The 27,905-nt window shown below is 48.2% G+C and overlaps 2 protein-coding genes across 4 annotated transcripts in view; both read left to right on the top strand.

Moving 5' to 3' along the window:
• Positions 1–19,361, top strand: part of Pomt2 (protein-O-mannosyltransferase 2) — a 39,797-nt gene extending 20,436 nt beyond the window's left edge. The window contains exons 9-21 of one of the 3 annotated variants that reach the window (XM_005390192.2): positions 115–224; positions 4,110–4,176; positions 6,197–6,266; positions 7,862–7,940; positions 9,260–9,411; positions 9,858–9,949; positions 10,840–10,916; positions 13,851–13,922; positions 14,209–14,268; positions 14,359–14,464; positions 15,557–15,697; positions 15,874–15,988; positions 16,811–19,361. In XM_005390192.2, coding sequence (XP_005390249.1) covers positions 115–224; positions 4,110–4,176; positions 6,197–6,266; positions 7,862–7,940; positions 9,260–9,411; positions 9,858–9,949; positions 10,840–10,916; positions 13,851–13,922; positions 14,209–14,268; positions 14,359–14,464; positions 15,557–15,697; positions 15,874–15,988; positions 16,811–16,916 — 1,247 coding nt within the window. In that variant the 3' untranslated portion in view covers positions 16,917–19,361. Of the gene's footprint in view, positions 1–114; positions 225–4,109; positions 4,177–6,193; positions 6,267–7,861; positions 7,941–9,259; positions 9,412–9,857; positions 9,950–10,839; positions 10,917–13,850; positions 13,923–14,208; positions 14,269–14,358; positions 14,465–15,556; positions 15,698–15,873; positions 15,989–16,810 lie in introns of all 3 variants that reach the window. The other 2 variants (XM_005390194.2, XM_005390193.2) reach the window with 2 other exon arrangements.
• Positions 19,362–22,446: 3,085 nt separating this feature from the next.
• Positions 22,447–27,537, top strand: Ngb (neuroglobin). The gene is made up of 4 exons (XM_005390188.2): positions 22,447–22,907; positions 24,398–24,509; positions 25,063–25,182; positions 26,690–27,537. Exons 1-4 carry the CDS (start codon positions 22,762–22,764, stop codon positions 26,822–26,824), a joined length of 513 nt encoding a protein of 170 aa, XP_005390245.1. The 5' UTR covers positions 22,447–22,761; the 3' UTR covers positions 26,825–27,537.
• The last annotated feature ends 368 nt before the right edge of the window (positions 27,538–27,905 follow it).

Raw genomic sequence — 27,905 nt, 5'->3', positions numbered from 1 at the left:
GTGCCCAGTGGAGTTCCTTAGAGGGCTCACAAGTCCTGTGACTTTGGAGGTCTCTCCTAGGCAGGGCAACCTCTGGCACAGTGGCCACTCATCTGTCTGCTTCCTCCCTTCTAGATTTGGCTTATGGCTCTGTGATCACAGTGAAGAACCTCCGGATGGCCATTGGCTACCTGCACTCCCATAGACACCTCTACCCTGAGGGCATTGGTGCCCGTCAACAGCAGGTAGGTGGGCTTTCTGTGCATTACTGTTTGCCATGGCCAAACCTGCCTTCTTTTTCTTGCTTCTCCTTCTTTACTTGTGCTGTTTCCCTTACTTGAAACATTCTTGTTCCTGCGTGTTTCTCTCCTTTCCTCTGGTTAGCTCCAGCTTCCTTGAGCTTCAGTTTATGAATTCTTCCCTGTCACCATGATCCCCCTTTCTGATAGTGGGTTAGGTGCTCCTTTTAGGAGAGCTTTCTCTGTACCTCTCCATGCCTATACATTCATAGGGAATGTGATTGTTTACTTTCTGCTACCTTTCTGCTACTTAATTGCTCACTTCTGGAAGGCTGAAATGCGTGGCATGGAGTTGGTAAGGTGTATAGTATAGTAATTATGAACAATGATTTGAGAATCAGACTAGATCACCTGCATTTGAATCCTAGTTCCATACAGAGTATGACTTTGGGCAAATTGCTTTATCTGTCTATGTGATATTCTCATCATTAGGGGAAATAAATAGTACCATTTTCTAGGTGATTGTGAGGGTTGAATGAGATAATATATGCAAAGTACAGATGTGAGGGTTAGCCACAAGTATTGACTGAATGAGGAGTGGCGCATGTTCATGTTAGGGAGTGTTGGTTTTGGTTGTGGTAGATGGTGCCTGAAAAGGGACAAGCAGGTTGGTGGAGAGTTGGTGGGGCCAGGCTGGGGAGAGACCTGTGTTATAGAAGATACTGGGAAGGCATGAAAGTTATTAAGTGATGGCAAGAATGGTTAGATTCAGAAAGGTAACTCAGTGGGAATGAAACAGATTGCAAGCCTAGTTAGTAGGCAGTAATTATGACAAAGGATAGGAAATGAAGGCAGAGTTTGTGAGGATAGAGGAAAGAATTGATTCAGGAAACACTTCGCAGGTATAATGGCAGGGCCACGTAACAGATCAGTGGCAGGAAGATCTGCACCCATGAGTGTAGTTTGGATGTCAAGATACATCAACATCGTAATGCTGTTTCACCATACAGAAATGGAGGAGGAATAATAGCTTTGGAGATGGGAGAGTTAGGTTGTGTTTAGTTAAGGTCTGGAGCTTGTCTCAGGAGAGAGATAAGAGTATATAGCATGTGGGTGTAGCTCACAAAGGGAGGAGTGGCCTTGTGCAAAAAGGCTGTGCAGGTGCACAAGGGCCTGTGAGGGAACCCTGGGTACACATACAAGGCAGTGTCTGAAGGTAATTGGTGGAACCAGAAGAGGCAGGAACAAAGGAGCAAATTAGAGGAGCAGTGGAAGAGAGTGTAAGGGCAGCAGGGGTCTCTGGAAGGAGATGGTTAGCACTTGCAGTGCAATGGAGTCCTCAGAGGATGAGACCTGAGAGGGGCCCTGAGTGCATAGTAGGCCTGTGACTGACAAGGAGAGGTTTGTGGAACAGTGAGAAGGAGAAGTCAGGTGCAGTGGAGCAAAAGGGAGGTGAGGAGGTGGCGGTTGTAGAACTGTTACTGAGAGACTTGCACATCAAATTTCTCTTCCTACAAAATGACCAGTGTTGTCACTTTGCAAGAAGTTCTGCTGTTCAAGTAGTTTATATCATTTCCTTTTTTGGTGACTGGAGTGTTGACCCAAGATACTGGACTTGAGTATCAGCGTCTCCTCCTTGATGCTCTACATGTCTCTGGCCAAGCGATTCTCAGCTCTGGCTGCACTTTATAATCACCTGGAGAACTTTTATAACATTCTGGCACCTGCGCTCCACCACCGAGATTGTGATTGAATGATCTAGGGTGAGGCCCATGGATTGTGAATTTTTGTTTTAGTTTTGGCTCTCCAGATGGTTTTATCACACAGCCAGAAAACCACAGCTAACTATTCCACAGTGATATCTTGCTTCAGGTATCATGTAGAAATAATAAAGTTACAGGTGTGGTGGCCAGGAAGACCTATGCAAAGTTTTTAAAAGGCCAGGTTCTAAAAGACACTAATTAAGCTTGTTTCTGCACTTGGAACTCATGTGCAGGTGTGAAGTTGATGGTGTTGTAGAGAACGTATTGGGTCAAGGGACAGAAATGTCTTTGCTAAATCATTTGGCCTTTCTCAACCACTTTGCTTTTCTGCAAATTGAGGAGAGTGGACCAAGGAGTCATTTTCATTGCCCTGCAGTTTAATGTCATGTTACTATCTCTAGGTCTCAATATTAAATTTTTTTTTAAAGAAAGGTTTACTTTGGGGGCTGGGGATTTAGCTCAGTGGCACAGTGCCTGCCTGGCAAGTGTGAGGTCATGAGTTTGATTTCTGGTACCGGGGGAAAAAAAAAAAAAAAAGGTTTACTCTGGCTCACATTAAATGTTTTTAAAGCATAACATTTATAAAGTAAAATTTTAAGATATGGAAAATCATAAAAAAGAAACAAAAGCTATATATAATCCCTGTTTTAACCAAATATGTACAGCATTCTGCTATAATTAGATCCTGTACTCCTAGGAAACCTCATGTTATTACAAACTCCGTTATAGAAACAAATGTTTTCGGTGGGAAAAGGGTCCAGGAGATATACTCACAATAAAGAAATAATTTTTCTTGTAGGAATTTTAATAGTAGTGGCTCTTGTAAAAGTAACCAAAAAGCACTTTCCCACCATACAGCCCCACAGAACCTTAACAATTAATTTGTTCTGAGAAACAAAGCAAATGCTGCTCAAAGAAGCCATAAAACATGCAAAATAATTATTTTAATAAACTGTCATGCAAAAATCTCTGCAAGCAAACTGGTTATGTTGTATCCAGTTGGGTTATGAAAACTCACACTGTAAAAGAATGTATTTCAGTTGTTCCTGTATTTCAGTTGTTCCAGGTATTTCTATACTTGTTTACCCGACGGGCATAATTATATCTTAGTAACATTGGCATTAGCTGGTTTGAATCCTGTCTTCCCAACACATAAGCTGTGTAGCTTTGAGCAAATGACTTAACCTGTTTCCTTGTGAGTAATGTTGGAGGAACAAAAGCACCTTCTGGTCATCAATAGTATTCATTTTCACCATCAACATTTCAGGAGGGGGCTGGGAATTTAGCTCAGCAGCACAGTGCCTGCCTGGCAAGTGCAAGGTCGTGAGTTTGATTCCCGGTACTGGAGAAAAACCAAAAACCAAAAACCAAAAAAAAAAAAAACAAAAAATATTTCAGGAACCTTTTCTTCGGCTGCTAAAAATGCTCTGAAACATTTTTAGTGGCTGTATAATAATATATCTGGTGGATGTAGTATCATATTAACTATTTCTCTATTAAAAAAGATTTAAACTGCTTCCAGATTTTTGATGTTAGATTAATTGCAGCATTAGTTTCACTTAGCCACATTATTGAAAATATATTATGAAATTTTCATTTGGAAATTTTGAGGCATGGTCTTAATTTTTTTCTTTCCTTTTTGAGATGGGGTTTCACTGTGTAGTTCTTTGTAGCCCAGGCTGGCCTTGAACTTGAAGCAATCCTCCTGCCTCAGCCTCCTGAGGGCTAGGATTACAGGTGTGCACCACCATGCCTGGCCATGGTATTAATTTTTGAAATGCACTGTATCTCCTCTATGCACTTCAGACTGTCATACAAGGTGTCATAGTTCCTACCTCTAGAAGCCTGGAACTTTAATAAGGTACAAAAATAAAAACCAAAACCAAATCAAAAGGATTCTTGAACGATGGAGAGGGCCTCTCAATCTGGAAAGAAAGTGAAATCTCACTCAGCAATGCTACTTCTGAGCCCCTTTGGGAAATGTGAGTCCTTGGGTTGGTGGCTGGGGATTCTGAAAGAGGTTCAGCAGTGTTGGTTTACTGGGGGTTGTGCTTAGCCAGCTGTGCTGAGAGTGATGAGTTTATTCTCCCTCCCACCTCCTCTGCCCTCTGCCTCCATCCTCCCCCAGGTCACCACCTATTTGCACAAGGACTACAACAACCTGTGGATCATCAAGAAACATAATACAAACTCAGGTAATATGGTCAGGAACTGCCACTTCTTATTTTATTACTTACTCTGAACTCCAACGTTTCTCATGCTGCCAAAAGAATGATACTGAGATAGGCTTTCCTGAGTGTCTTTGATAGTGTCTTTACTGGTCTGAGTTATCCTCTCAACAGTTATCGAGCACCTACTGTGTTTCAGGCACAGTCATAGGCACAGGCATAGGCATAGGGGTTAAGCAATGGGTAAAACAGGTAAGATCTTACTCTGCAGTGCCATTTTGAAGCCAGAGAACAGTGCTCAGACTTCATCCAGGAAAAGGTTACTTGAGCACCAGGGGCTGGTGAGTAGCCCCAAGCAAGGGTACCTGATGATTGCTCTCATTTCTCTTGTAGAGCACCCCTAGCCTTGCAGAACCCAAAATGTGGTCTTGACAGTACAAGAGGGCTGTCTGTGGCTCATCCCTGGACTTGGGCAATCACTTCAGTGTCAGAGGCCCAGCCCTGTAACTGGGCTTGTCTAGGTTGGTGCCTGGGACATACTCACAGCCTGCTGATCTGTCCCTAACTGGTCTGACAAACATCTGTCAGACTTTCCAAGCTTTTGGACTAGAGCCAGAGCTATATCTGAGTCTTTCTGACTTTGGTCAGGTGCTACCTGCAGGCTGTGCCTTCTGCTGCACTTGAGAATGGAGGGCACCTTCCTCTCCCTGTCTGAGCCCGTCACCACTGCCCATGTCTTACATCCTCGGCACTCCCTGTGACTCTTCACTGAATATCACCTGTCTTAGTCTGTCCCCAGCCATCTGTTCCTGGGCCTTTGTGAAGTGGGCAGCTTCCCATCTAAATTCATGTTCTTTTTCCTGTCCCACCTCCTCTCCTGCTTTGTCAGGTCAGAATCATGACATATACAGTCAGTGTCTTGGCATTCTGTGTAATTCGTTGGTAATATAAGTTGTGGTGCCATTGGGCAGAGTCTGGTCTTACACCTTTAAGATAGTAGTACTGATAGTGTTTTGATGCAGCAGCTAAGCATAAGTCATTCATTACGATGAAGATTTAGGAGGGAAGAACAGTTGTAGTTTTACTTCAGAGGGCTTGAACACCAAACTTTGAACATTCCTGGTTTGTTATTTTACTGTTAAGCAACTAAGGGTTTTCTGGAAACTTTATAAACTAAGGTTTTTGTCTTAATGGCTGTAATTTCCCCTCCCCCAATCCATATGAAGTAAAACTTCCCTCTCCATTGACTTCTTGATTTGTCCTCTCGGTAATTAACCTTAAGAGATCTTAAAAGGTAGTATAGCAATGGACATCTGTGCAGTTCTCTGATTCTCCCTGGAGCCAGTGATTTGCATTGGCAAATTTTTTTCTTGACCTTAATCTGTTTATGCAGTGTTGGTATTTCACTGTTTGGGACAGTGGTTTGCAAGGGAAATTTTATTGTTTTGCTTCCCACCTTAAGTTTTTTTTTTTTTTTTTTTTTTGAGAGAGAGAGAGGGTTTTACTTTGTAGTTCAGGCTAGGCTTAAATTCAGTATGTAGTTCAGGGTGGCCTTGAACTCCTGGTGCTATTCCTGCTTCCACCTCCTAAGTGCTGGAACTACAGGAATGTGCCACCGTGCCCAGCCCCAGTTTAATTTCTTATGGAGGCTTCAGTGCCTGTCAAGTAAAGGCCACATTGCTCAGCCTGGAACATGCACGTTCATACCCTCATCTGCTCCCACTCCCTCCCTGCTTGCATTCCTTAACTATGACACCATCTGTATTGGTCCGATGAGTTTTGTTCTTTCATACCTCTGTGCCTTTTCCCCTCTAGTTCACCTGAAAAAATCCTGTCCTCCCTTGCAGAGTCTTTTCAAGCATTATGTCTGGGACCCCTTCTCTAATCCTCTAAAGTGATTGGGGCCTTTACTCATCGATCCCACAACACTGTGTTGGTGCCTCTAGCACATACCACGTGTTGGTACTGTAGCTGTTTCCAGTAGGCCCTCACGTTGATACTAGCCTAGTAAGTGAATGGTTTTGGTGTTGATGCTTGTTCTCAGCAGATCCTCTAGACCCTTCATTCCCAGTGGAGTTTGTGAGACATGGAGACATCATTCGACTAGAACACAAAGAGTAAGTGAATGTGCTGTTTGCATAATAGTGATATGGGCACCAAGGGTGGAGAGTTCTTATAAGAAATAAAGTATACAGAAGTCTTGCCTGAGGCTGTGGTAATAGAAGTGTGCTGGGATGAGAGAGCTGTGTTATGAAGGTGATGAACTAAACAAGCAACCCTTTGCCTGCTTGTCTTGGCCTTGGGGGCTTTGACCTTTGAGGGTTCCTTTTAGTTTCTCTTTTCCTAGAAAAAAAGGTAAAATTTTATGCCATTTAAGTGGCTGCCTTGAGAAATTATAAGCATCTGTTTAAAACTGGTTTATTTCACTAGCATTCTCACTGAAATGACTGAAAATGCCAGGAAGAGTTCCATATTTTAAAAAAAGTTCATACACTAGAATTGTCAGATAAAAATTTTTTAAAAACCAGGGAAATCAAGGATTTATTTACATATACATACAGACACATACACACACATATATGTATATATATATGTAGAGAGAGAGGGAGTGTAGTGATAATCATTTGGATTTTGGGCACTTTAAATGTTTATTATTAAACATTTCTTTTTATTGTTAATTAAAATTTATTGTAAGTTTAGTTTTGCAAATAAAAAAATTTATAATAAACATTTACATACTACATATGAATAAAAGAGTTGTTATAAAATATTAAATAAATGACCAGGCATCATGATGCACGCCCATAATCCCAGCACTCAGGAGGATTGCCATGAGTTCGAGGGTGAACTACGTAGCAAGATCTTATCTTAAAAACTAAAACCAAAAAGTATTTAATAAATGAAAGCAAAATTAAATGCCCTTCATTCCCTACAAATCCTCGCTTTAAAAAAATGGTAATGGGAGTAAAAGAGTAAAATGGGGGTGGGTATCTACCACAGACACGTGTAGATTACCAGTGTTAGTTTTGTTCTTCATAGACCTTTCTCATAAGTCGAGCAAGCTAAGTGTTTCAGAGCCACCAAATGTATGAGAGTTACCCCCATCCCAAAACCCCTGAGTATGTAGTCTGGTGCTCCCACCATCTGTCCTCAATCAAGAGTCTTTTTTCTTCTCCAGTTGTCTTAGTTAACTTCTCTTATTGCTGAGACAAAGTACCCAACACCCAAAGTTAAAAGGGGAAAGGTTTATTTAGCTCAGTCTGTAGATGCTTCAGTCCATAATCGGCTAGCTCCATGGCAGGGCAGCATGGCAGAGGTCAACAGCTCATGGCGGGTGAAGACAGCAAAAGCAACAAGAGAGGAAAGCAAACCTCTTTCCACCCCTTATATTGTATGCTAATACCCACCCTAGGCTGGGTGTAGTACTCACACCCATGATTCCAGCATTAGATGAGGAATCAACCACAAACCCTGGAAGCCTGATCCATTATGGCACGAGGCTTTTGGAGGACATCCAGGCACAACCATAACATCAGTTCTCTGCATATTTCTTGTGACTGAATAGGCAATAAGTTCCTCATGTGTTGGAATTAATAGTTCTCATTCGAAATATCCTAACCCTATCAGATGGTTCTGCATGTTCTTGTTAAAAGGAGAAACATTGTGTGTCTCTTTTCTTCAGATAACAGCTCTTCTCTCCTCCAACTTCTAGGACTTCTCGGAACTTGCACAGTCATTACCATGAGGCCCCCCTGACCCGGAAACATTTTCAGGTCACCGGCTACGGCATAGTGAGTGAATGCCTGGCACAAGCAGGCTATAAATGTTGAGGGGTTTGACTCAGAGCCATGTGGCTGGACATAACCTTCCCAGGGTTCTGGGATGCTCCCAAGGATTAAAGGCTTTGCATGGTCTTAACATTTGAGAATTTTTTGGCTAAGTTTGCTATGAGAAAAGCAGCCTGCGAAGTCTGTTTGTCTTCATCTCTGTCCTCAAATAACAACCATGTCATTTACATATTCCAATAGCTAATAAAAGTCAAATATGAATAATGTTTTTGTCTCTTAAAATCATATTGGACACAGAAGCCAAAGACCTACACTATGGCCCCACATGAGTTTATCTTTTGCCCAAGCCCAAATTTTCATTGGCTTTGTTTTTAAGGATCTCTTCCCTGTGAACAATGGGTTGTCAACATAGCTTTTGTTTCTCACTATCTCAGGAAAATGCACTTGATAGAATAAAATTTGGACTTGGTGTGGTGGTGCATGCCTATAATCACAGTACTTTGGGAGGCTGAGGCAGGGAGATCACAAGCTTGAGCCTACCCAGGGCAACTTAGTGAGATCTTGTCTCAAAATAAAAATAAATTAATAAATACAAGGTCCAGGGATGTAGCCCAAATCAAAGGCCTTAGGTTCAATCTACAGTACACCTCCACCAAAAAAATGTAAAAGGTTCTGTGAGTACTCACAGTTTGGGAATAATTAAAGACAAAAACAGCTAATGGAAGACTATGTGGCTTAGTTACAGTCCCTTCCAAGGCCATTGGTGCTTCAGTAGAATCTGGGTCCTTTGAGATGGGTTTCCTACCCCTCCTTCCACTTGTTCATCCTACACTGTAGCAGAGCCGAGACGCTGAACATCTATTTCCCTGGGCAGCTCTTGCAGAGGGTGAGACACAACTATCTGCATCTCCAAGGTGCAGTGTCCAGGTCAGACCTTTCTGGCTTAGATGAGTGAGTGCCCAGATGGCCAAGATAATGGATGCAAATGGCCCAGATGTGCTGCTGTTGGCGCAGAGTGAGGTCTCCAGTTTGATTTGGGGCAAAGACATCTATATTGCTCAAATTGTAGTTCTGTGAAGCAGAAAATTAGACTTCTGGTTCCAAGAATTCTACTCCTTTATTTGGTTGCAAACGGGGAGTGCCAAGGCCGTGTCACTTGGGGCTTTTCTATGGCCTTGCTCCCTTTCCCATCTCAGTCACTGGGGCTGATTTGGTACGTGATCTTTGTAATGTGGTAGCATGTGAGAGGGTGATCATTCCCTTTTGACACCTTTTCTGTAACATCATCTCACTGTGTGTTCTTTCCTTGGTTTATGTGGCAGAATGGGACAGGAGACTCAAATGATTTCTGGCGGATTGAGGTTGTAAACAGAAAATTTGGGAACCGGATCAAAGTGCTAAGAAGTCGAATTCGCCTCATCCATCTGGTCACAGGTTGTGTCCTTGGTTCCTCAGGAAAAATTTTGCCCAAGTGGTAAGTTTCTGGGGTTCTGATATTCTCATGGAGCTTGCACTTTCCTTTTCATGCTACAAGAGATATTCCAGAGACTTCTGATTTCCAGTAGTCAGTGTGCCTTATGTTTGCTTTTTCTTGGTTGAAGAAGAAAAAGATATCAGGTATATTATGAAGCAGAGAACTCCAGGGGCATTTTCGAGTTTATGTGTTCTGACAGTTGTGTGTTTGTACTTCTGGCTTGTGGTAATTACTCTCTTGGTTTTTGTCTCTGTAAAATGGGAAGAGTGTAGGCTAGACCAGTCCTAGAATAGCTGTGGAATATGAAAAACTGGGGTTGAAGCAACAGTGACCACTCATTTAAAAACATGGGTTCCACAGATTGAAGAGCAGTAGACAGTGCTGTTTTTGCAATGTGTGTGTCTGGGGATTCAAGTCTGAGGGACATTTGTGACTAATTTTCACAGGGGCTGGGAGCAGTTGGAAGTTACTTGTACTCCATACCTGAAACAAACACTCAACTCCATCTGGAATGTGGAGGACCATATCAATCCCAAATGTGAGTGAGGGCTGGCTCTGAAGGGAAGCATTTATAAACAACTCTTCCCTTAGAAAAATAAACCTTTACAGAATGCTACCATTTCACCTTATTGCCCTTTCTTTTTTACACCTGTAAGAGTTTGTACCTACTCTCATAGCTCCTTTTTCTTCTCATCCATTGCCTGCATCAGTTTCTCTCTCTGGAATGACCAATAACCTCCTTCAGGTCCATTTGTTTCATCTGTCTCTATCTTGTCTCCCTCTGAGCTCTCCTGTCACTGCACCATGGGCACCTCCATGCCCTCCAGACCTAGTGCATCTGGTCTCTGCCATGCTTCTGCTGAACTCCTCCTCCCCAACATCCAGCCATTCCGTGAACCAAAGGCTGCGGCCACAGCTCTGACCTCAGCCCACACCTCTGCTTCCAGGCTGCATTAGATGTTTCCACTTTAGTGTCAGCTCACCCCACTATGTCTTTGGATTCATTCATTTACACTTGATTTCTCCTTCTGTCTGTACTTTCCATTTCATTCTTCTTACTACCTAATCTAGCCAAACCAGCTAATTAACTAACTCCTTACTGAGTCCACTAGGAACTATGTGAATCCTGTGGACATGTTGGTGAGTGAAAGACTTGGTCCTTGTCCTCATGCACCTTGTGGCCAGCATCTGAGCCAGTGCCAAAGAGTGATGGTGCCTGGATGGTGCACCACCGGGAGGTTATTACCTGTTTCTGTTGTGTTTCTCAGAATACCCCTGAGTGCTCAGCTGACTAAGTGATCCCCGACACTGTCACCTACTCATCACCTTGTCAGGGAAACTCCACTTGGACTGTCATGGGAGAGGACAGACTCTGAAGAGATAAAGTGTGACAAAGGCTCTCTTGTTTTTGTTTTGTCTTTTCCCTAGTGCCAAACATCAGTCTGGATGTGTTGCAGCCCAGTTTTCCTGAGATCTTGCTGGAGTCCCACATGGTCATGATTCGGGTACTGTCACCTCTTACTGTGTGGCTTCTCTTAAGCACTTTTGGGCAGCCACGGATTTGAAGCATAAATCAGTAGCTGTAGTGTAGATCCACTGCCCCCTTGTGGAGGACCTTGCAAGTGTATTCATCTGCTGGTTTACTTGATTTTCATAGGTATTTTCCTTATCACAAAATGTGGGGGTTCGTAACAACCATGATACCAGTGAACATTTGTGTAGCTAGGCACTACTCTAAGCACTGTGTATGTGTACGTATATTAACATACACAGTATTTATCCTGTGGTGATTATTGTCATTCCCAGTGTATAGATAGGGGAACTAAGGCACAGAAGGATTAAGGAATTGTCTAGGGCCGCACAATGTGTGAAATGTGGTTCCAGACTTTGGAGCTAGGCTAATAGGCTTTCAGTGCCAGTGCCAGTTACAATGACGCCGCTTTGCCTCTAAGTGGTTTTTCACATCTGTTTTGAGTGGCAGAGCCCCTGAAACTCTTAGTGTCTTGGTTAAAGACATAAGATCATTCCAGCATGTGAACTCAGGATCAAGTAGGACAGCAAGCTAATTTGAGTGTGTTGTTTATCTGCCAACCCAGCCATGAGCTCACTCATATTCTGGGACAGAAACCAGTGATGGGGCATGGTTGATTCTTGCTTATTTCCTCAGACTCAGTGTTTGAATGCTGTCACTAGTAGCTGACAGCGTTTGTAGCATCAAAGGTTTAGGGAAAAGTGAGAGGAAATCTTCAGATTGAGGAAATTCCACCCAGTAGTTTAAGTTTCCACCTGCAAACTGAGCAAATCTTACTACAGTTCTGATGCTTTGGGGCGAACCCCTTGCTCTGGCCTAGGGAAACCTGAGTACCTCAGGGACCCTGGGTCTCAAGGCAGATGGGTGATAGCAGCCGCCCACAGGGTTACACAGAAGCATAGCAGTTGTTACTTTGCCCTGTGAGCCGCTATCAAGTGCACTTTCCTGAAAGTGATTATGTAAGCAATATTCCGTAAATACAGTCAACTTACTTCACCGATTAAACTTTAAAAATTCAAGTTTTTGTCATTTTTGCACATTGGGAGGTGATGAGTTGACATTAAGCAATCTCTGGGTCACTTCCTCTCTGACTCTGTGCTTGTAGCTGTCACTGTGGCCTGATAACGTGGCTCTTTTGAATATGTGCCTGTCAGTTAGAATATCAGTTTGGGTCTGGGCAGAATTTTAAGACCAAGAAGTAAGTCTAAAGAGTTTCATTTCCTTCTTTCATTATCTAAGAGACAGAGAAAGAAGAAAAGGGATGTAAAAGCACTCTCTTATTCAAGGAAGGGAGAGAGACCAAAATAGTGACCTAGACTATAGGAACTTGAGTGAGGGTGTGTGTGTGTGTGTGTCTGTGTCTTCCGCTAGCTGGAACCTGAATGGAGAAAGTGACAGCACTCTTCCCCTGTAGGAATTTTGACCCCATCAGAGCAACCCAATCATGTGAAAGTTGGCATCTGTTCCCAAATCCTCAAAGAGTTGGGTTAGTAAGGCACCAGATGGCAGTTCATTGAACTGGACCTTTTGGATTTTGCTTCTCAGTTGAGGGCAATTTTGCCTCCCAGGGAACATCTCACGATGTCTGGAGGACGTTTTGACTGGCAGAACTGAGGAATGGGGCATGGGGGTGCCACTGGTATCCAGTGAGTAGTGACCAGGGATGTTAAACGTACACTACACAGGACAGCCCTATGACAACCTTGTCCAGGCCCAAATGTCAGTAGTGGCAAGGCTTGGAAACCCTCACTGATCCAGCCTGGTGCCTCTCATGGGGCTGCTTCCCCCAGTTTGTGCTGATAGCTGGCCCAGTCCTGACAGCTGGTATCTGGGACCCTGAGCCTGTTCCTCTTGTTCATCAGAATCCTGTTTTTGCCATGGTAAGACGAGTTATTGGATAGTATTGGCTGCTGGATGAGAAGGACTGAGTTCAGGTTTTTCAGGTTAAAGGGTTACATTTAGAGTGATTGCATTTGGTACTTCTCTCCAAGTATATGAAATGGATTCTTGGAGGGTAAAAACAAAAATTTTAAAACTTTACATTTTTCTTTGTAAAGCACAGGTCTCCTATGGTACATAAGGAGATAGGTAGTGTGGCCATGGTATTAAAATGACATGGAAGGCTTTTTTTTTGGCAGAAGGTACCAGGAATCAAACCCAGGACCTTGTGCTTACCAGGCAGGCACTTGTGCCTCTGAGCTATATCCCCAACCCATTGGAGAAAATATCTAAAAAGGCTTTTGGCAGAAGGGAGGCAATAATAGAAAAACAAACAAACAAACAAACAAACAAAAAAAAAACAGTTTAGGAACACCAGGCTAAGATAACCTTTTCCAAGTAAAGATACTCCTCAGAGTCTGTTTTTCTATTTGGTTTTGGTTTTTATGGGGTTTTTTTGTTTTTGCTTTATTTGAGGCAGGGTCTTGCTATGTAGCCCAGGATGGCCTTGAACTCATTGTGTAGCCCAGGCTGGCCTTGAACTCACAACAATCCTCCTGCTTCAGCCTCCCAAGTGCTAGAATTACAGGCATGCGCCACCATGCCCAGCCCAGTTTTTCTGTTTGAAATTAGATAAAGAAGCTCTGATTTTATATCACCCACCCTCTGAATGTGTGTTCTGTGCCTAGTGCACACAAGTCCTTCATTCCTCTTTGTCTTCTTTCTCTCCAGCGGAAATGGTCTGAATGGACTGATGGGAAGTGAAGCCTTGTATTTGGGAGAAGTAAAGCAGTTATTGTAGGCTAATAAACAATAGCTATGCAGGAGCACTTGACTCTTCCCTGCACTTTGCCGAGAGAGTAGGGTGTTTCCTCTTGACACTTGTCTGGATAACGGAGATGCCTGAGCCTCATGTCTGTCAGGCCTCTAGCTCTATCTTGATTAGCTTTTCTTCGCCACCTTCTTACAGGGGAATAATGGCCTTAAGCCCAAGGACAATGACTTCACATCCAAACCCTGGCACTGGCCTATCAACTACCAGGTAGGACCAGCGGCTAGAGCACCTTCCAGAAAATGGAGTGAAGAAGGAGATCATTGGGACAGAGGTGGTTGGGCTACAGGGGGAGGCCTCACCTGGGATGGGCTAGTCAGAGATCGGGCTCTGTTTCCTACCCTGATGCCAACTCCATCTTCCCAGAAAGTGCATGGAGAATTTGCACATTCTGAGCCTCCTGTCCAGGCCTACCTCTCCGTGAAAGCTGTCTGGTCTTCCTCTCATTTGAGGATGAGCTAGGCACAGGATCCTCAGGGTGTCCTCTGCTCCACAGGGCCTGCGCTTCTCAGGGGCCAATGGCACAGACTTCCGAGTCTATCTGCTCGGCAACCCGGTGAGTGTTGCAGTCTGGTTCAGCCCAGAAGCACTGGTCTAGGGCGAGCTGCTGCTTTTCTCTCATCTTCCTGTTCACATCTCCATGCAGGTGGTTTGGTGGTTGAATCTGGTGAGCATTGCTCTCTACCTCCTCTCAGGAAGCATCGCTGCCATCGCCATGCAGAGAGGCGCAAAGCTGCCCACAGAGGTGGAAGGTCAGGTTCCCTGCACTTTCCCTGCCCAGCCTAGCAGCTGGGGAGCCAGTGCTCTGAGTCTCTGCCTGCAGTGGGGCACCCCTTGCTTTCCCTACCCCACACTACTCTTCTTTGTCTTTCAACACCAGTCACCAGACACTCGTTGCTGTTTGCCACACTTTCCACACTCTGAGCAGCCTAATGGAGGAAAGGACTATTACTGCACTGTGTGGATTAGGAAACAGAGGCACAATGAAATTAAAGAACTTGTCCTAGGACCTGTAGCTAGTGATAGTGATGAGGTTTGAACCCAAGTACTCTGACTTCAGAGCCTTCACTTTTACCCTGGTGCTATAGGCAGAACAGCCTATCTTGTTTCACTGTCCCTTCTTTTCTTTTCCTTTTCCTTTTCCTCCCTTTCCTTTCTCTTTTTTCTTTTTTTTCTTTTTTTTTTCTGAGACAGGGTCTCACTGTGTATCCCATGCTGGCCTCAAACTCATGGATCCTTCTGTGTCAGCCTCCTGGAGTGCTGGCATTACAGGCGTGTGCCACCACACCCAGCTTCACTGTCCCTCCTGCCTCTAGGGATTGCAGTGGTTTCCATTCTGGTGGTGCTCCTAGTTTCTTTAGCTTCCAGGCATGGACCACGGCAACTGAGAGCTCCGTACAGGCCCTTTTTGCCCATGCAGCTCTGTGTGTGAGCAGTCAGAGTACCAGACACACCCTCCTCTCCCTCCATCCTCTCCTGACTTCACCTCTGCCCAGCTGCATGGTGGAAGTCTGTGGCAGCAGGGATGGGAGACGAAGAGCCCCTATTGGTAGGGGTGTGGGGTTATGGTTTCTTTAGAGTTTGGCTGCCTCCTACCCAGGCAGCTGCCCTAGGCTGGTATGTGGTGCCCCTACCATGGTGCTGAGACTTTTACAGACTGAGAAGTGACCAAGACTCTTGAGAGACCCAGTTGCTCCTTTTCTGCCAGTTGTCCTGAGGTTGTTTGAGGTGGTCCCCACAAGGGAAGGAAGGACTGCCCACGGCAAGGAAGGGGCAGAGCTAGACTGAAAGCTGGGCTCTGGCCTCCCTGCTTTCTCACTGAGGTGTGCTGCTTTTTGGCTCAGGACTGACCCGGGTCCTGCTGCAAGGAGGTGGCCAGGTGCTGCTTGGCTGGATGCTGCATTACTTCCCGTTTTTCCTGATGGGCCGGATCCTCTACTTCCACCACTACTTCCCAGCTATGCTCTTCTCCAGCATGTTGACAGGTCAGCCCTGCCCACCTGCACATGGGGGAGAAAACAGGAGGTAGACAGGGTGGGAGAGGAGGAAGAAGGAGCAGGGCTGAGAGTGAATCTGCTTCTTGATGTGGGTTGGCTCCTTCCTGCTGTAGCCCCTGGAATTGTCTGACAGGCTGGTACTAGGTATGTCTTCTGTCCATCAGGTATTCTGTGGGACACGCTCCTGCGGCTCTGTGCTGGGGCCCTGACCTCCTCTTCCCTGGCCAGGGGTGTACATGCAGTGGGAATCCTGAGCCTGCTCCTGGGAACTGCCTACAGGTGTGCATCCCCTCGATGGCCCTCCAGCAGGGGCTCACTGGTGCTTCAGCCTCAGACACATTTGAGCAGCTTTTAAGATGTCCCAGTACCTGGGCACCATCCATAGAGGTTCTAATTCAGTTGGGCCAGAGTGGGACTCAGTCACGATTTTCAAGGCCCCCCAGGTGACCCTAATTTGTAATCAGGAGCCAGGTAGAAGAGGCAGGAGGATCACTTTGAATCTTCTCTCCCACGTTCTCAGCTTTGCCTGGGCAGGCCTACCTGGAAGCCTACCCCTTCACAGTCACAGTGGCTCCCTATTGGAATGGTTGAGTGGGGTGAGAGTAGGAGGGAGGAGTGGGAATAGAGAGGTATAGGTGGAATACTCAGAATGGCTGGAGGAAGATAGTTGTTTGAAGTCTGTGCCCCTCATCTCCAGCCCCCTCCCTATCTCTGGCAGTGCTCGCAGATCCTGTTCAGAGTTGTAGCTTCTTGTGGTGGGGCCTGTGATCTGCCACTATGTGCCTCCCTAAGAGGGTTAAATTTGCACGTTCACAAACACGCTGGGCCATTCAGCCCAAGGCCAGACCCCTAGACAGGTCCTTCTCCTAGGCGTATTAGGAGAAGCCCTTTCCTTCCTTGCCATTCAGGCAGCATCTCCAAAGCTCTTGGACCAGAGTGTGCCCACATGTTGTGCTCTGCCCACGTGGTATGCTCAGCCCATTTGGTGTGCTCAGACAGCCAAGACACTGACAGAGAAGAGGGCTTCGGGGTGGGGGCCGTCTGATGGGCACTCAGCTGCAGCACTGGAGTGCCCACTGCCTCCCTTGGTTCTTTCTACAGCTTCTACCTCTTTCACCCCCTGGCTTATGGGATGGTTGGTCCTCTGGCCCAGGACCCCACAAGTCCAATGGCAGGACTAAGGTGGCTGGAATCATGGGAGTTTTGAGACCACTATGAAGACCCCTGCCTGGGTCCAGGAATTGCCTGGGGACAGCCAGCTCTGGAGCTTCTGGAACTCGAAGAATTCTGCCACTGCTAGCACCAAGCTCCAGGAGCAAACCCAGATTTGACCCAGCAGTACAGAGCCCCACCCCTGTCTGCAGCACCTACAGAGTATCTCTCTACCTGGTTCCCCAAGTGTGCAACCCAGGGGAGCATGAGTGTGCAAGAGGGTGGCTATGAATGTGGAAGAGTATATGAGGTTATGTTTGTCAAATCCCTGTGGAATACAGACCTTGTGACTGACTATAAACAACCAAGTGTCATAATCACTAAGAAACAGTGTGGGGCTACAGTAGTTTTTCTGATATGTTGTTTTATACTAGATGTGGTTTGATTTTGGATTGTAAGATCCATAAGAAATTCTCTGATCTCTTAAGAGCACTGAGTGCTGACCCCACCTTGGGATGTCACCAAGACACAGCAGATAGGACCATCAAAGCTGTGCCGCTCTCCTTCCCACCACCAAAAGAATCCAGGTGAGGAGCACAAGCCTCGAAGTTGGAGAACTTGCCCCCTGCTGTCTCCTGGGGCATCGTCTGTGGCCACAAGTGGCTGGATTGCTGCCATTGCTGTGCATAGAATACTGCACTTCGGGGGTGAGGTGGTGAACTTGCTAGCGCTTGACTGGCCTTCCTTAGCCCTTATCCTTGTTCTCTGGAAATGTCACTCTGAGAGTAGTTGGAGGAACCCTCTCCCAACCTGGGCCACTTTAGGTACCCAGGCCCCCTACATCAGAGATTGTTTCCTGCTGTCCATCTCTTTCCTTCTGCATTCATCCTGACCATGAAGTCTGAGCCGGATGTGTTCTCCTGGTTGCTAGGTGACCCCCCTGGGGACCTGAACATTGAAAGCAGGTGAGAGTCAGAGCAGGGACTGTGTGGTGCAGGGCTGGAATCCCAGGAGGATGCCAGAGCATGGGATACTCTGGACTGTCTGGACTCGTGTTCCCATCCCCTGCTGAGCATTCGGATCTCGCTTTCCCAGCCTTCCCCTGCTGACATTCCTCTTTGCTCCATTGCTCTTTCCCTTTCTCTGTCACTGCTTCACCAGTCTCTGTTCCCTGAAGACCAGGGCTCCTAGACATACATGACTGCTTCTGCTGTCTGCTACTTCGAAGCTCAAACAAGGAGCTCAGAGCTGCTGCTTCCACATCCTCCCCAAAGGGATTAAGAAAATTTCTGGGTCAGAACCGACCCAACCCAGAGTCAGCCCTTCAGTATAGGACATGCCTCCCTCCCCTCCTAATCAGGACAGGGCAGGGTGTTCATTTTTGTCTTGGAGGACTTTGATGCTTCCAGGTTTAATGATGAATTTCTGCCACACTGCATCTTTCCTCTGTTGTAGCTCCCAACAACTCTGACAGGGTCAGAGCTCTTTAAAGCATCTTCAGAAGGCGGTTGCCACGGAGACTGGAAATTGGTCTCAGGGACAGGCTGTGCTACCTATTGAGTGGTGGGGAGGGAAGCTTCTGGGCCATGCTTAGACATTGAGACCAAGCATCATTAATGTTAATAGAGGAAGCACAGCCACGTGAAAAACAAGGCAGGGCAGTTAATTAGATCCGAGGCCCATGACCTCCCTGTCCTGGTGCTGCAGCCCTTCTGACTTCCCCCAGCAGGAAGTGCCGCCTGTGTCCTGAGTCTGGGCTGCCTGCTTAATTGCATTTCTGGTGGGGAAGGACAGCAGGAATGGAGAAGCTCTGTGTATCCATCTTTTCCCCCACCCTCCCCACAGACAGGGTTGTTTTCTTCTGAGCTGGGTTGGGACACCATCTGGAGGGGCTCTCTTAAGGATAGGATGTGGGAATCTTCATGGCTCTTAGCAAAGGTGGTGGTCCACAATGATATCCCAGAGGTGGCTGATTTTTCTTTGTGCCTTCTCATTTCCCAAGAAGAACCTGCTGGAAGGGAGGAACGCTGAAGGAGTCAGAGGGGGCAGCCTCTGAGAAGGGTGAGGAAAGAGAGGGCCAGCTCCCCACCTACCCTTCCCTCCTGATTTGAACAAGTTTCTTCTACTGCTTTTTAAGAGTGGAAGAGAGAACTTCCTTATCCACTCCTCCTTCCTTCATGCCCAAGCTGGCAGACACTTTCCTGGGGACAAGGCCACGTGGGGTGATGCAGCTCTGTGTGCTCAGTTTCTGCCACTTGAAGGTGCTGGGGAAAGAGACTGGCTGGTTGTTGCTCTGAATGTGGGCTGTACCCTCTGGAGTTTACAGAAATGTGACGTGTCCCACAAACTATTGGGGGAGGAAGAAGATGCCTGTCAGGCAACACAGACCCCAGCCAACATCTTGAGCCACATTTTATTAAAATTAAAAAAAAAAAAAGGTTTCTAGAGATAATCAGAGGCCTGTTACTTTTGTAATAAATAGCTCTTGTTTTGAATGCCATGTTCTTGTTGTACTTAATTGAACCTGACTTGCCCTCCAGTCCCAGAGAGGCCTCCTTTAGAAGAGAAGATTGGAACAGAGGCCCTGGCTGGGCAAGGTGAGCCTGATGCCAGGACACTGGGCCTTCCCATGTGCAGCTACTTGAGTGATAGTGGTGGCTGTTTCAGTTTACTTATTCTAAAATCAGTGGGGATATGGACCTCATATATTTTCTTTTTCAACCTACCCAGATAGTATAGGAAGGAGCAAGGGAGCCATTTCATCCACTTCTGAGATAGCTGAGTGGCCCAGTACTGTGGCAATGGGCCATTCTGCTTAGCAGAGGCTCCTGTTCTGACAGGGTCCCATCATCAAGAATGGCCTTGGGGGTCTGAGGGCGATGAGGGCTCCTTGAGTGGGGGCAGAAGGTAGGGCAGGAGGGGACCGGTAGTGCACTGTGAAGTTGGGCTGGGAGGTACACAGATCCTCAGTAACAGATCGAATATTCTTTGAATACATGGCCCAGTTTACAGAATCCCAGCACACCCATGACATCTCATCTGAAAAGACCCAGTGAAGTCAGTGATATTTTGTTTCTATTCTGCTGATGAGAAAATTACTTACCTAAGGTCCCACAGTTAGGAAATAATAGACATAGGACTCAGCACCAGGGGGCCTTTTGCATCTCCTCCCACCTGGTCCTGGAACTAGAAGCACCTCTTAGAGTACCCTGGCGACTCTGGACACTGAGGTAAGTGTCCTGACTCAGCCTGCTGCGCTGTACATCCTGCACCCTGCATTGAGCTCAACAGCTCGGCCAGGGCAGTGTTACCTGGTTCCTCAGGACACCCAGACTGGTGACCATAGGTGTTCTAGCAGGTTTCTGTGCGTGGAAAATGAAGACAGCAGAAACTCAAGAAACCCTAATATGTAGCATTTGCCAGTTCTGTGGTGTGAATACTTTCACATGGCCTATTTCAAGCTACCAACTTGATGTCTCTGATGACACTTTGGAGAGTTGGTGGGTACAGGTGTGACCTTGGCTTGGCCTGAGCTGTGGACGTAGCTCATGGTCATGGACCCTTACAGTGAGGGAAAGCAGAGTGTGGTGGTGAATGCTTATCATGCCAGCACTCGAGGCTGAGGCAGGATCGCTGTGAGCTTGAGGTCAGCCTGAGTTACATAGTGTGTTCAAGGCCACCCTAAACTACACAGAACTTATTTCAAAAAACCCCCAAACTAAAGTGAGGGAGGCAGTAGAGAGCACGAGCCAGAGGGTCAAACCTGAGTTCACATCCTCCCCACCACTTATTAACCGTGACCTTGACCCAGTTACTTGAGTTCTCTGCCTCTTTCCTCATCTGTCAGGTGAGGGTATAATAGCATCTACTTGATAGCGCTGTTGTAAGAATGCAAGGAGCTGATGGTCATGGTGTCAGAACGCAAATGCCCAATCAGTGCTGGCTCTCCACTGTCAGGATGTGTTGACCTGAGTGACAGCACTGTCTTGAGGACTGTCTTGCGAACCTCTGTTCTCATGTGAAAACGTCCTGCACATGTGTCTGGAAGATCCTAGAGGAAGAGCTCCTGTGACTACTGGTTGGGACCCTTAGGCTACAGCTGATCCTTAGGCCTTTTTCCAGGGGGCCTCGGTCAGAGTGTACTTCGCCCTCTCCTGCTGCCTTCTGACTCTAGGCAGCTGAGGCCTGTGGGCATCTTGAGAGAGGCTCAGAGAGTCAAAAATGAATGATAAAATGAGGGTGAGATGGGTTTGAGTGCTAACTTTACACTTAACTAGCTAAGGCCATTACCCCCCAAGAATTCATCAGACCACTAACCCTGGCCAACTGGGAAAGGAGGCAAGAAGCATCCTGAGTGTAGACTGTTGCCTTCTCCCTTTGTGCTTTTGCTTGGGGACCTCTCAGGCTCTTTAGGATACAGATTTTCCAGACTGTCCCCAAAGTCTTGGTGTCCTGCTGCAGCCCAGTGCCCCAGAGATGCATGGGCACTGGGGGAGAGTGGAGTAGAACATACCCAGGCTCTGTCCTAAGAAGAGACACAACAGCAGGATGGTTTATGGGGCTTCGCCAGAAGCAGGACCGAGGCCGTCAGTCCAGACTCAGTGCCAGAAGCTGTAGAGTGAAGGACTCAGTACAGGGCTGGCCAGGAGCCACAGACACTCATAACCACTGTGGACCAGTGATCACCTTATATCACCAAGGACAGTGGACTGAAAGGCCTTGAGAGACCTTACTACTCACCTCCCTTTTGGTACAGCTGAGGCAGCTGAGGCTGAGATAGATGTGGGCGTGTTGAGAGAGACTCAAAGAGTCAAAAATGAATGATAAAATGAGGGTGAGAGGTTTGTTCTCTAAAACCTGGGCCTCTGGAACTGGACTGGGGTCAAAGGAACTTTTATGTTGGAAAGAGAATTTTAGTTCTTATTGACAGGTGGCCAGCACCATAGCCTGCGTGGTAGCCATGAGTCTTAACTTCTACTTTAAAAAGTAAATAGTACTTTTTATTTTTAAAAAGCTATGGGTTTTAATAAATGGTGGGCTGACAGAATAGAGCCTAACTCCCTGTGAAGGTCGTGCAGCCCTCACATGGACCGCATTGCCCTCAGGATTCCATGCAGACCAAGCAGGAATGGATTTGGAGCTGGAGCTCACAGATTCCTAAAGCTGGGGTCTCAGGAAAGCCCAGGTCCAGGTTGGAAATGGCTGTGGTCTGGGCTCTGTCCCTAAGCTGGAAGGCTCTGTTGTCCCCCCAAGTCTGCAGGTGCCCCAGTTAGACCCAGAGCTTGGGCAGAGCCTCTCACTACCCTTGCCCTCTGTCTGCTCCACAAATAGGTGACCTGATGTCTGCTAACTAGATCTTAGAGCAGAAAGAAACAGGAGTCGGGCATGATTTGAACAGAGACCAAGTGCTCAGAGGTGGCAAAGTCAGAAGCCTCCTAGTGATGTTTGAGTAGGGGCAAATTCAGCACAATATCCTTCTAATAGGTAGTAATATTATCACTCCTTTCCAAAAAATTAGTGAGAAAACAAAACACAGAGAGGGCTCGATGATTTCTTCTGAACTCTGAAACCTGGGCATTTCGCAGGCCTCCAGATTGCACCGGCCCTAGCAGTTGCAGAGGCACTGCGCGCGCCTTGCTGGACGGGAGGGGGCGGGAGCCGCGGTTGCTTTAAAGGGCGGCTCTCAGGGACAGGGAGTAAGGCGCAGCGGCCGGAGCGGGGTCTCCAGAAGCGGCAGCGCGGCTGGCACGGCGGAGTTGCCTCCACCTACGGCGGGCTACGCGCATCTTCTCTCAGCTTCGGCCAGGCAAGGAGCTGCTGGGCCTTGCCCGGCGGAGGCACAGGGGCCATAGGGGGTGCAGAGGGTCCCGCGTCCCCGCGGAGATGGCGCTGCACGTGCGATGACGGCGCCCGCGCCCAGAGGGTCCCAGTCCTGCGTCCCGCGTGTCCAGGAGAACATGGAGCGCCCGGAGCCCGAGCTGATCCGGCAAAGCTGGCAGGCAGTGAGCCGCAGCCCGCTGGAGCACGGCACCGTCCTGTTCGCCAGGTAGGGGCTGCCCGAGAACCCCAGGGGTGCGGGTGGAGGGCGCCTAGCTAGGAATGGGTTCTAGGCGGCTGCACCGACACAGGAGGAGGGAAACCTGGCCGCCACTGTGGTGCAGGGGCGATTGCCAGATGTGCGCCAGAGTAGCTGGGTGCGCGTGGAGACGGGTGGCGCAGCCCCTTCTGCTGCTCTCCGGGCCGCGCTCGCTGCTCCCGACTGCGCTCCCCGGGGCAGGCGGGGATCCCTCGTGCGGACTTCATTAGCCCTGGGTGGTAGGACACTGGTCCCGCCCCTTGTCCCCTCCTTGGCCCTCGGGTCCTGCGCATATTTCGGTGGTCATTGCTGGGCTGACCAGTGCTGTCCTCTCTGGGGGACTGAGGGCCCCCGAAGGCCACTGCGTGCAGGGCGCACCAGGACCAGAGAACCACGAGGGAAGGCATGACAGTCGCCCACCTCTCCCCCCAAGGGGCCACTGTCATGCTGTTCCTGTGCCCTCCCTCCTGGTAAGAGGGCTGTTTCCGGCCTGGGGCTCTCTGCATAACCCCACTGTCTTTACCCACGGGCAACGCCCCCGGCCTCCCTAGCCCAGCCCTAAACTTCTGACTGGGCTTTTGTAAAACCTCCCCCAAGACAGAATCATACGGAACAGTCAGAATCACACAAAAATGCGAGCCCTCTCCACTGGGCCTGACAGCTTCTGCTGTGCCTCTTGGCTTTTCCTAAACTCACCTTTTCCCTCTGGCCTCTGCCTGCTGTGAGTCCTCCACTTTCACCCCGTGTGACCTTAGACCAGTTGCTAAGCCTGTCTGGGTTTCCTTCCTCGGTAAAATTGGGATAACTGTTGTACCAACTGCTTGGTGATTACATACCAGTTAATGACATGAGAAGTACTGGTAAGTATAAAGAGATGTTGGTTGTTTTGTTTTGTTTTTTCCGTATTGATGACTGAACCCAAGACCTTTAGATTGAGCTGCATCCTCGGCCCTTTTTTTATTTTTTTGAGACAGGATCTCACTAAGTCACTAAATTGCTCACACTTGAAGTTTCGATCCTCTTGCCTCAGCCTCCCAGAGTGCCAGAATTGCAGGCTTGTACCTGCAACTATACTACACTAGCAAGATTGTTCTTGATATTATTTTCATCACTGGCTGGAGCCTCCTCTGAGTGGATGAGACTGACAAGTTCTGACCTAAGGGGAAAAGACAGGGTTTCTCCTTCTCCCAGTATGAGTCCATGTTACCTGCTTGAGGACTCCTGCCTGTCCCAAGCCACATACACACACCCCCCAATTTAGGATGGTTACTGTGTGCCAGGTACTGCAAGAGGCTGAGACCATGTCCTTCTCAGAGCCTGGGAAGGAGTGAGGAGGGCACTGGCAAAAGTAGCAGTGCTGGGGTGAGTGTGTGCTGTGGCTTACTGCTGCAGCCAGGGTCCATAGGGGCCTGCGGTTCCCAGCCACCGCCTTTAGAGGACATCTGTTCCCTGTTCCGCAGGCTGTTTGCCCTGGAGCCCGACCTGCTGCCTCTCTTCCAGTACAATGGCCGCCAGTTCTCCAGCCCCGAAGACTGCCTCTCCTCCCCCGAGTTTCTGGACCACATCAGGAAGGTGAGGGGAGGGAGCTGCTGTGGTCCCTGGGATCCAGCAAAGAGGAGGGGGGACCGGGCATAGGAAAATAACTTTGCCCTAGGCCTGGTGGGACATCCCCCTGCTGCTCCCCAGGTGAGAACATCCCCTCCTTTCCCTCTGAGACACCAGAGTCAGCCTCCCTCCTGACCCTGTGCTGGTCTCACCCTCCATCATTGCCTGCAGCCTTGTCCCCAGCTCCCATGGGTTGTATTGGCATCACCCTGGTTCCTGGGGCACCTGCTTATGATACCAGGCTGGGGTTTTGTTAAAGAGGTTTGTGCCTCTTACAGCCTCAGTGTCTTCTCACCTGTCCAGCAGGTGGTTGAGGGTTTTGAGACCCTCTGAGGAGAGGAGCAATAGTTGGGTGGCTACAGTATAGGAGTCACGGGCTGGTTTTTGCCCCTGATCCTGGAAGACTGAGGGTCCTATAGGGCTCTCCTCCCTCTGGTTGGAACTCTCAGGTTTGGGGCTATGCTTGTGAGCAGATGAGGTAGCCCCAGCCTCTCTGTCACTGCTGTCCCGGCCTTGGCAGGTGATGCTTGTGATCGACGCTGCAGTGACCAATGTGGAGGACTTATCCTCACTGGAGGAGTACCTCGCTGGCTTGGGCAAGAAGCACCGGGCAGTGGGTGTGAAGCTGAGCTCCTTCTCGGTGGGTAATAGGCCTCTTTGTCTCTCTAGAGCCCCAACCCAGAGCTTCCACTGTCTCTCAGGCCCCCCCCACACCTACCTGTTCTCTGTCCCCATCTGCAGAGGCTTGCATCTGTTACTGTGTGACTCTGGCACTGACTTGACCTCTCAAAGGCTCCAAATTCTCTCCACTGTGTGGTGTTTTAGACCACAAAAGTGTAGGAGCCTTTGGAATTAACTGGTCTTCTTAGCTTTCTAAGGCCGCCATCACACCACTCCCAAAATTTACTGGTTTAAAATGGCCAGTACTGATTTCTCATGGCGGGGCTCAGCAGGATAGTTCTTCTGCTCCATGTGGCAAAAGAAGTCACCCATATATTGTGTCCACCTAGGAGCACAGCTGGAGCTGGCATGTCTATCCTCATGACTTCTTACTATGCAGCAGCCCAGCCAGGCATCTTCCCAGGGCAGCTGAGTCCCAAGAGGACAGCCCCAGTATGTATGTGCTCAGAGAATCTCTGCTTGCATCACTTTTATCAATGTCCCACCCACTAGGGCCAGTCATGTGGATGAACCTAGTGTTGAGGTAGGAGGATTCTACTCATGAATCCTTGAGGCATAGTTCATTGGGGGCTGCTGATGTAACGTTTTGCCTAGTAGCCCAACCACCTTGTCAGACAGGAAGCATCTAGGAAAGGGATGGTGTTGGTCTCTCCCAGCACTAGCACAGTGCCTAGTTTTTAGGGAATATTCAGTAAATATTTGTGGGTTACATAAACCTTATTTTATTCACTTAATCATAGATGAGAACCAGGTGTGGTAGCACACGCCTATAATCCAGTACTCAGGGAGGCTGAGACAGGAGGATTGCTGTGAGTTCGAGACTAGCCTGGGCTACATAGTTTAAGACTAGCCTGAATTATAGAGCAAGACTCTACCTCCAAAAGAAAACAAACAACAACAACAAAAACCCAAACAAATCAACAAAAAATAACAGATGAGAGCATTATCACTGAAGGGACAGTGTATACAGATACTATGCTGAGACCTTTTCGTAGATTATGCCATTGAATCTCCCAGCAAACCAGGATTTGGAACTTTTATTCTCCCTGTTTCTCTAAAGAGGTTGACAGAAGTTAAATAACTTGCTCAAGGGCACCCAGTTCATAAGTGGTTAGAATCTGAAGTAGGTCTAGAGCCTGGCTCTTAACTATATGATTGCTTCCTCATAAGCGAGGAAACTGAGGCTGAAAGATAAGGACGTGGTTTGGCCTTAGCTCTGAGGGGTGGTTGCAAAGCTGGGTGTGAGGCACAATGCTTTGTTCACTGTAGAGCCTCATGCGTAGGGAAGACAGTGGCACAGGTGGTATCTAAGGGTTGGGGTAGGGCACTGCTCAGAAAGCACAAACTGTGCAGCAGAGAAGGCAGGCCCAGGAGTCCTTATCAGCCTGGGCCTCAGTTTTCTCCCCTGTGGAAGAGAGTGATGTCTCGCTGCCTTGGAGATGATCAGGTGCCCCTTCCCTCTGCAGACGGTGGGCGAGTCCCTGCTCTACATGCTGGAGAGCTGCCTGGGCCCCTCCTTCACGCCAGCCACACGGGCCGCCTGGAGCCAGCTGTACGGGGCCGTGGTGCAGGCCATGAGTCGAGGCTGGGACGGCGAGTAAGAGATGACCCCTGCCCAGCGGCTCCCAGCTGTCTGTGTCTATCTGTCTGTCTGTGTCCTATGTAGCCAAGTTCCCCTAGGCCTCCCTGCTTCTTGTCCCCTTGGTCATTCTGGAGAGGCAGTGGAGCAGGGCCAGGTCTCAGATTCTCCATCCTAGAAATGCACAGGGAACTTCTGGGTGCCCCTTATCCCCACAGCCTCTTTCCTGCCTGCCTCTGTACCTTGCTGGCATTCCCAGTGCCCATGAAGGGAGCCCTTTTGGTAGCAGAGGTGGCATGGAACTGGAAAGGGATGCTTTGAGAGCACAGGGCTCTTCTCAGGTGAGCTGGGTGCAGGTGGGGGAAGATGGCTGCGGGCTCAGGAGCTGAGGACTCCTCATTCAGGGCTTCCAGTGGAGCTCCCCGATATTGCTGTGTAGAACTCCAGCAGTGAAGCTGGAGAGGGGCAACCTCATCCCAGAGAGACCTGAGTCCCAGGCTTTTCCTCACCTCCCCAGCCCACAGAGCTGAGTCTCACCTCGGCATCCCCTTCTGCTCTCTGCTTGGGCAGTGGGCCCACAGCTTGTGTCTATCACCCATGCATGCCCTTCCTTGGGCAACGGGCAGGTGAGAAAGCAGCGGGAAAGGCCCTCTGCCCACTCCCTGCACCACATTTGCTCTGTGTTGTGGTTCTATAAACTCACAAGGAATAAACCTGTTCTCTGTGCTGCTCTGACTGTCTAGGACTAGTCTCTTCTTAGGTCTTGACCTGTGCCAGAGGAAACTGCAGGAGGGTGTGTCCCAGGGCAGGATGGGCCAAGGCCAGTGCGGGTGGGAAACAAAGGAACATCCTGGGGAGGCCAGAAGGCAGTTGTGGAGGTGGAGCTAAGTGTCTGGGCCCCAAGCTGGACTGAAGGCCACCAAACCCAGTCCTTTCTTTCTTGTCACACAGTGGAACAACACTGCCCGGCCTTCCTTGCAATTAGGTAGAACAGGGGACCGTTCCAGCTGGGGGACTGTGGGAGTGTGCATACCATTTCCAGGCCTGCCCCTTGCCCCAGCTCCCACATGCTCCTCATGTTCTGCCATCCATGCTGGATTGAT

This window comes from Chinchilla lanigera, unplaced genomic scaffold, assembly GCF_000276665.1.
Source record: "Chinchilla lanigera isolate Chin_1 unplaced genomic scaffold, ChiLan1.0 scaffold00037, whole genome shotgun sequence".
In the NCBI taxonomy this organism is placed as follows: domain Eukaryota; kingdom Metazoa; phylum Chordata; class Mammalia; order Rodentia; family Chinchillidae; genus Chinchilla; species Chinchilla lanigera.
This window is presented reverse-complemented; position numbering and strand designations above follow the sequence as displayed.

Excerpts from the sequence above, each read along its gene's own strand:
- Ngb (XM_005390188.2), top strand. The coding sequence starts at position 22,762 with ATGACGGCGCCCGCGCCCAGAGGGTCCCAGTCCTGCGTCCCGCGTGTC. Across the intron at positions 22,908-24,397 it reads GGCACCGTCCTGTTCGCCAG|GCTGTTTGCCCTGGAGCCCG; the intron begins GTAGGGGCTGCC and ends CCTGTTCCGCAG. Across the intron at positions 24,510-25,062 it reads TTCTGGACCACATCAGGAAG|GTGATGCTTGTGATCGACGC; the intron begins GTGAGGGGAGGG and ends CGGCCTTGGCAG.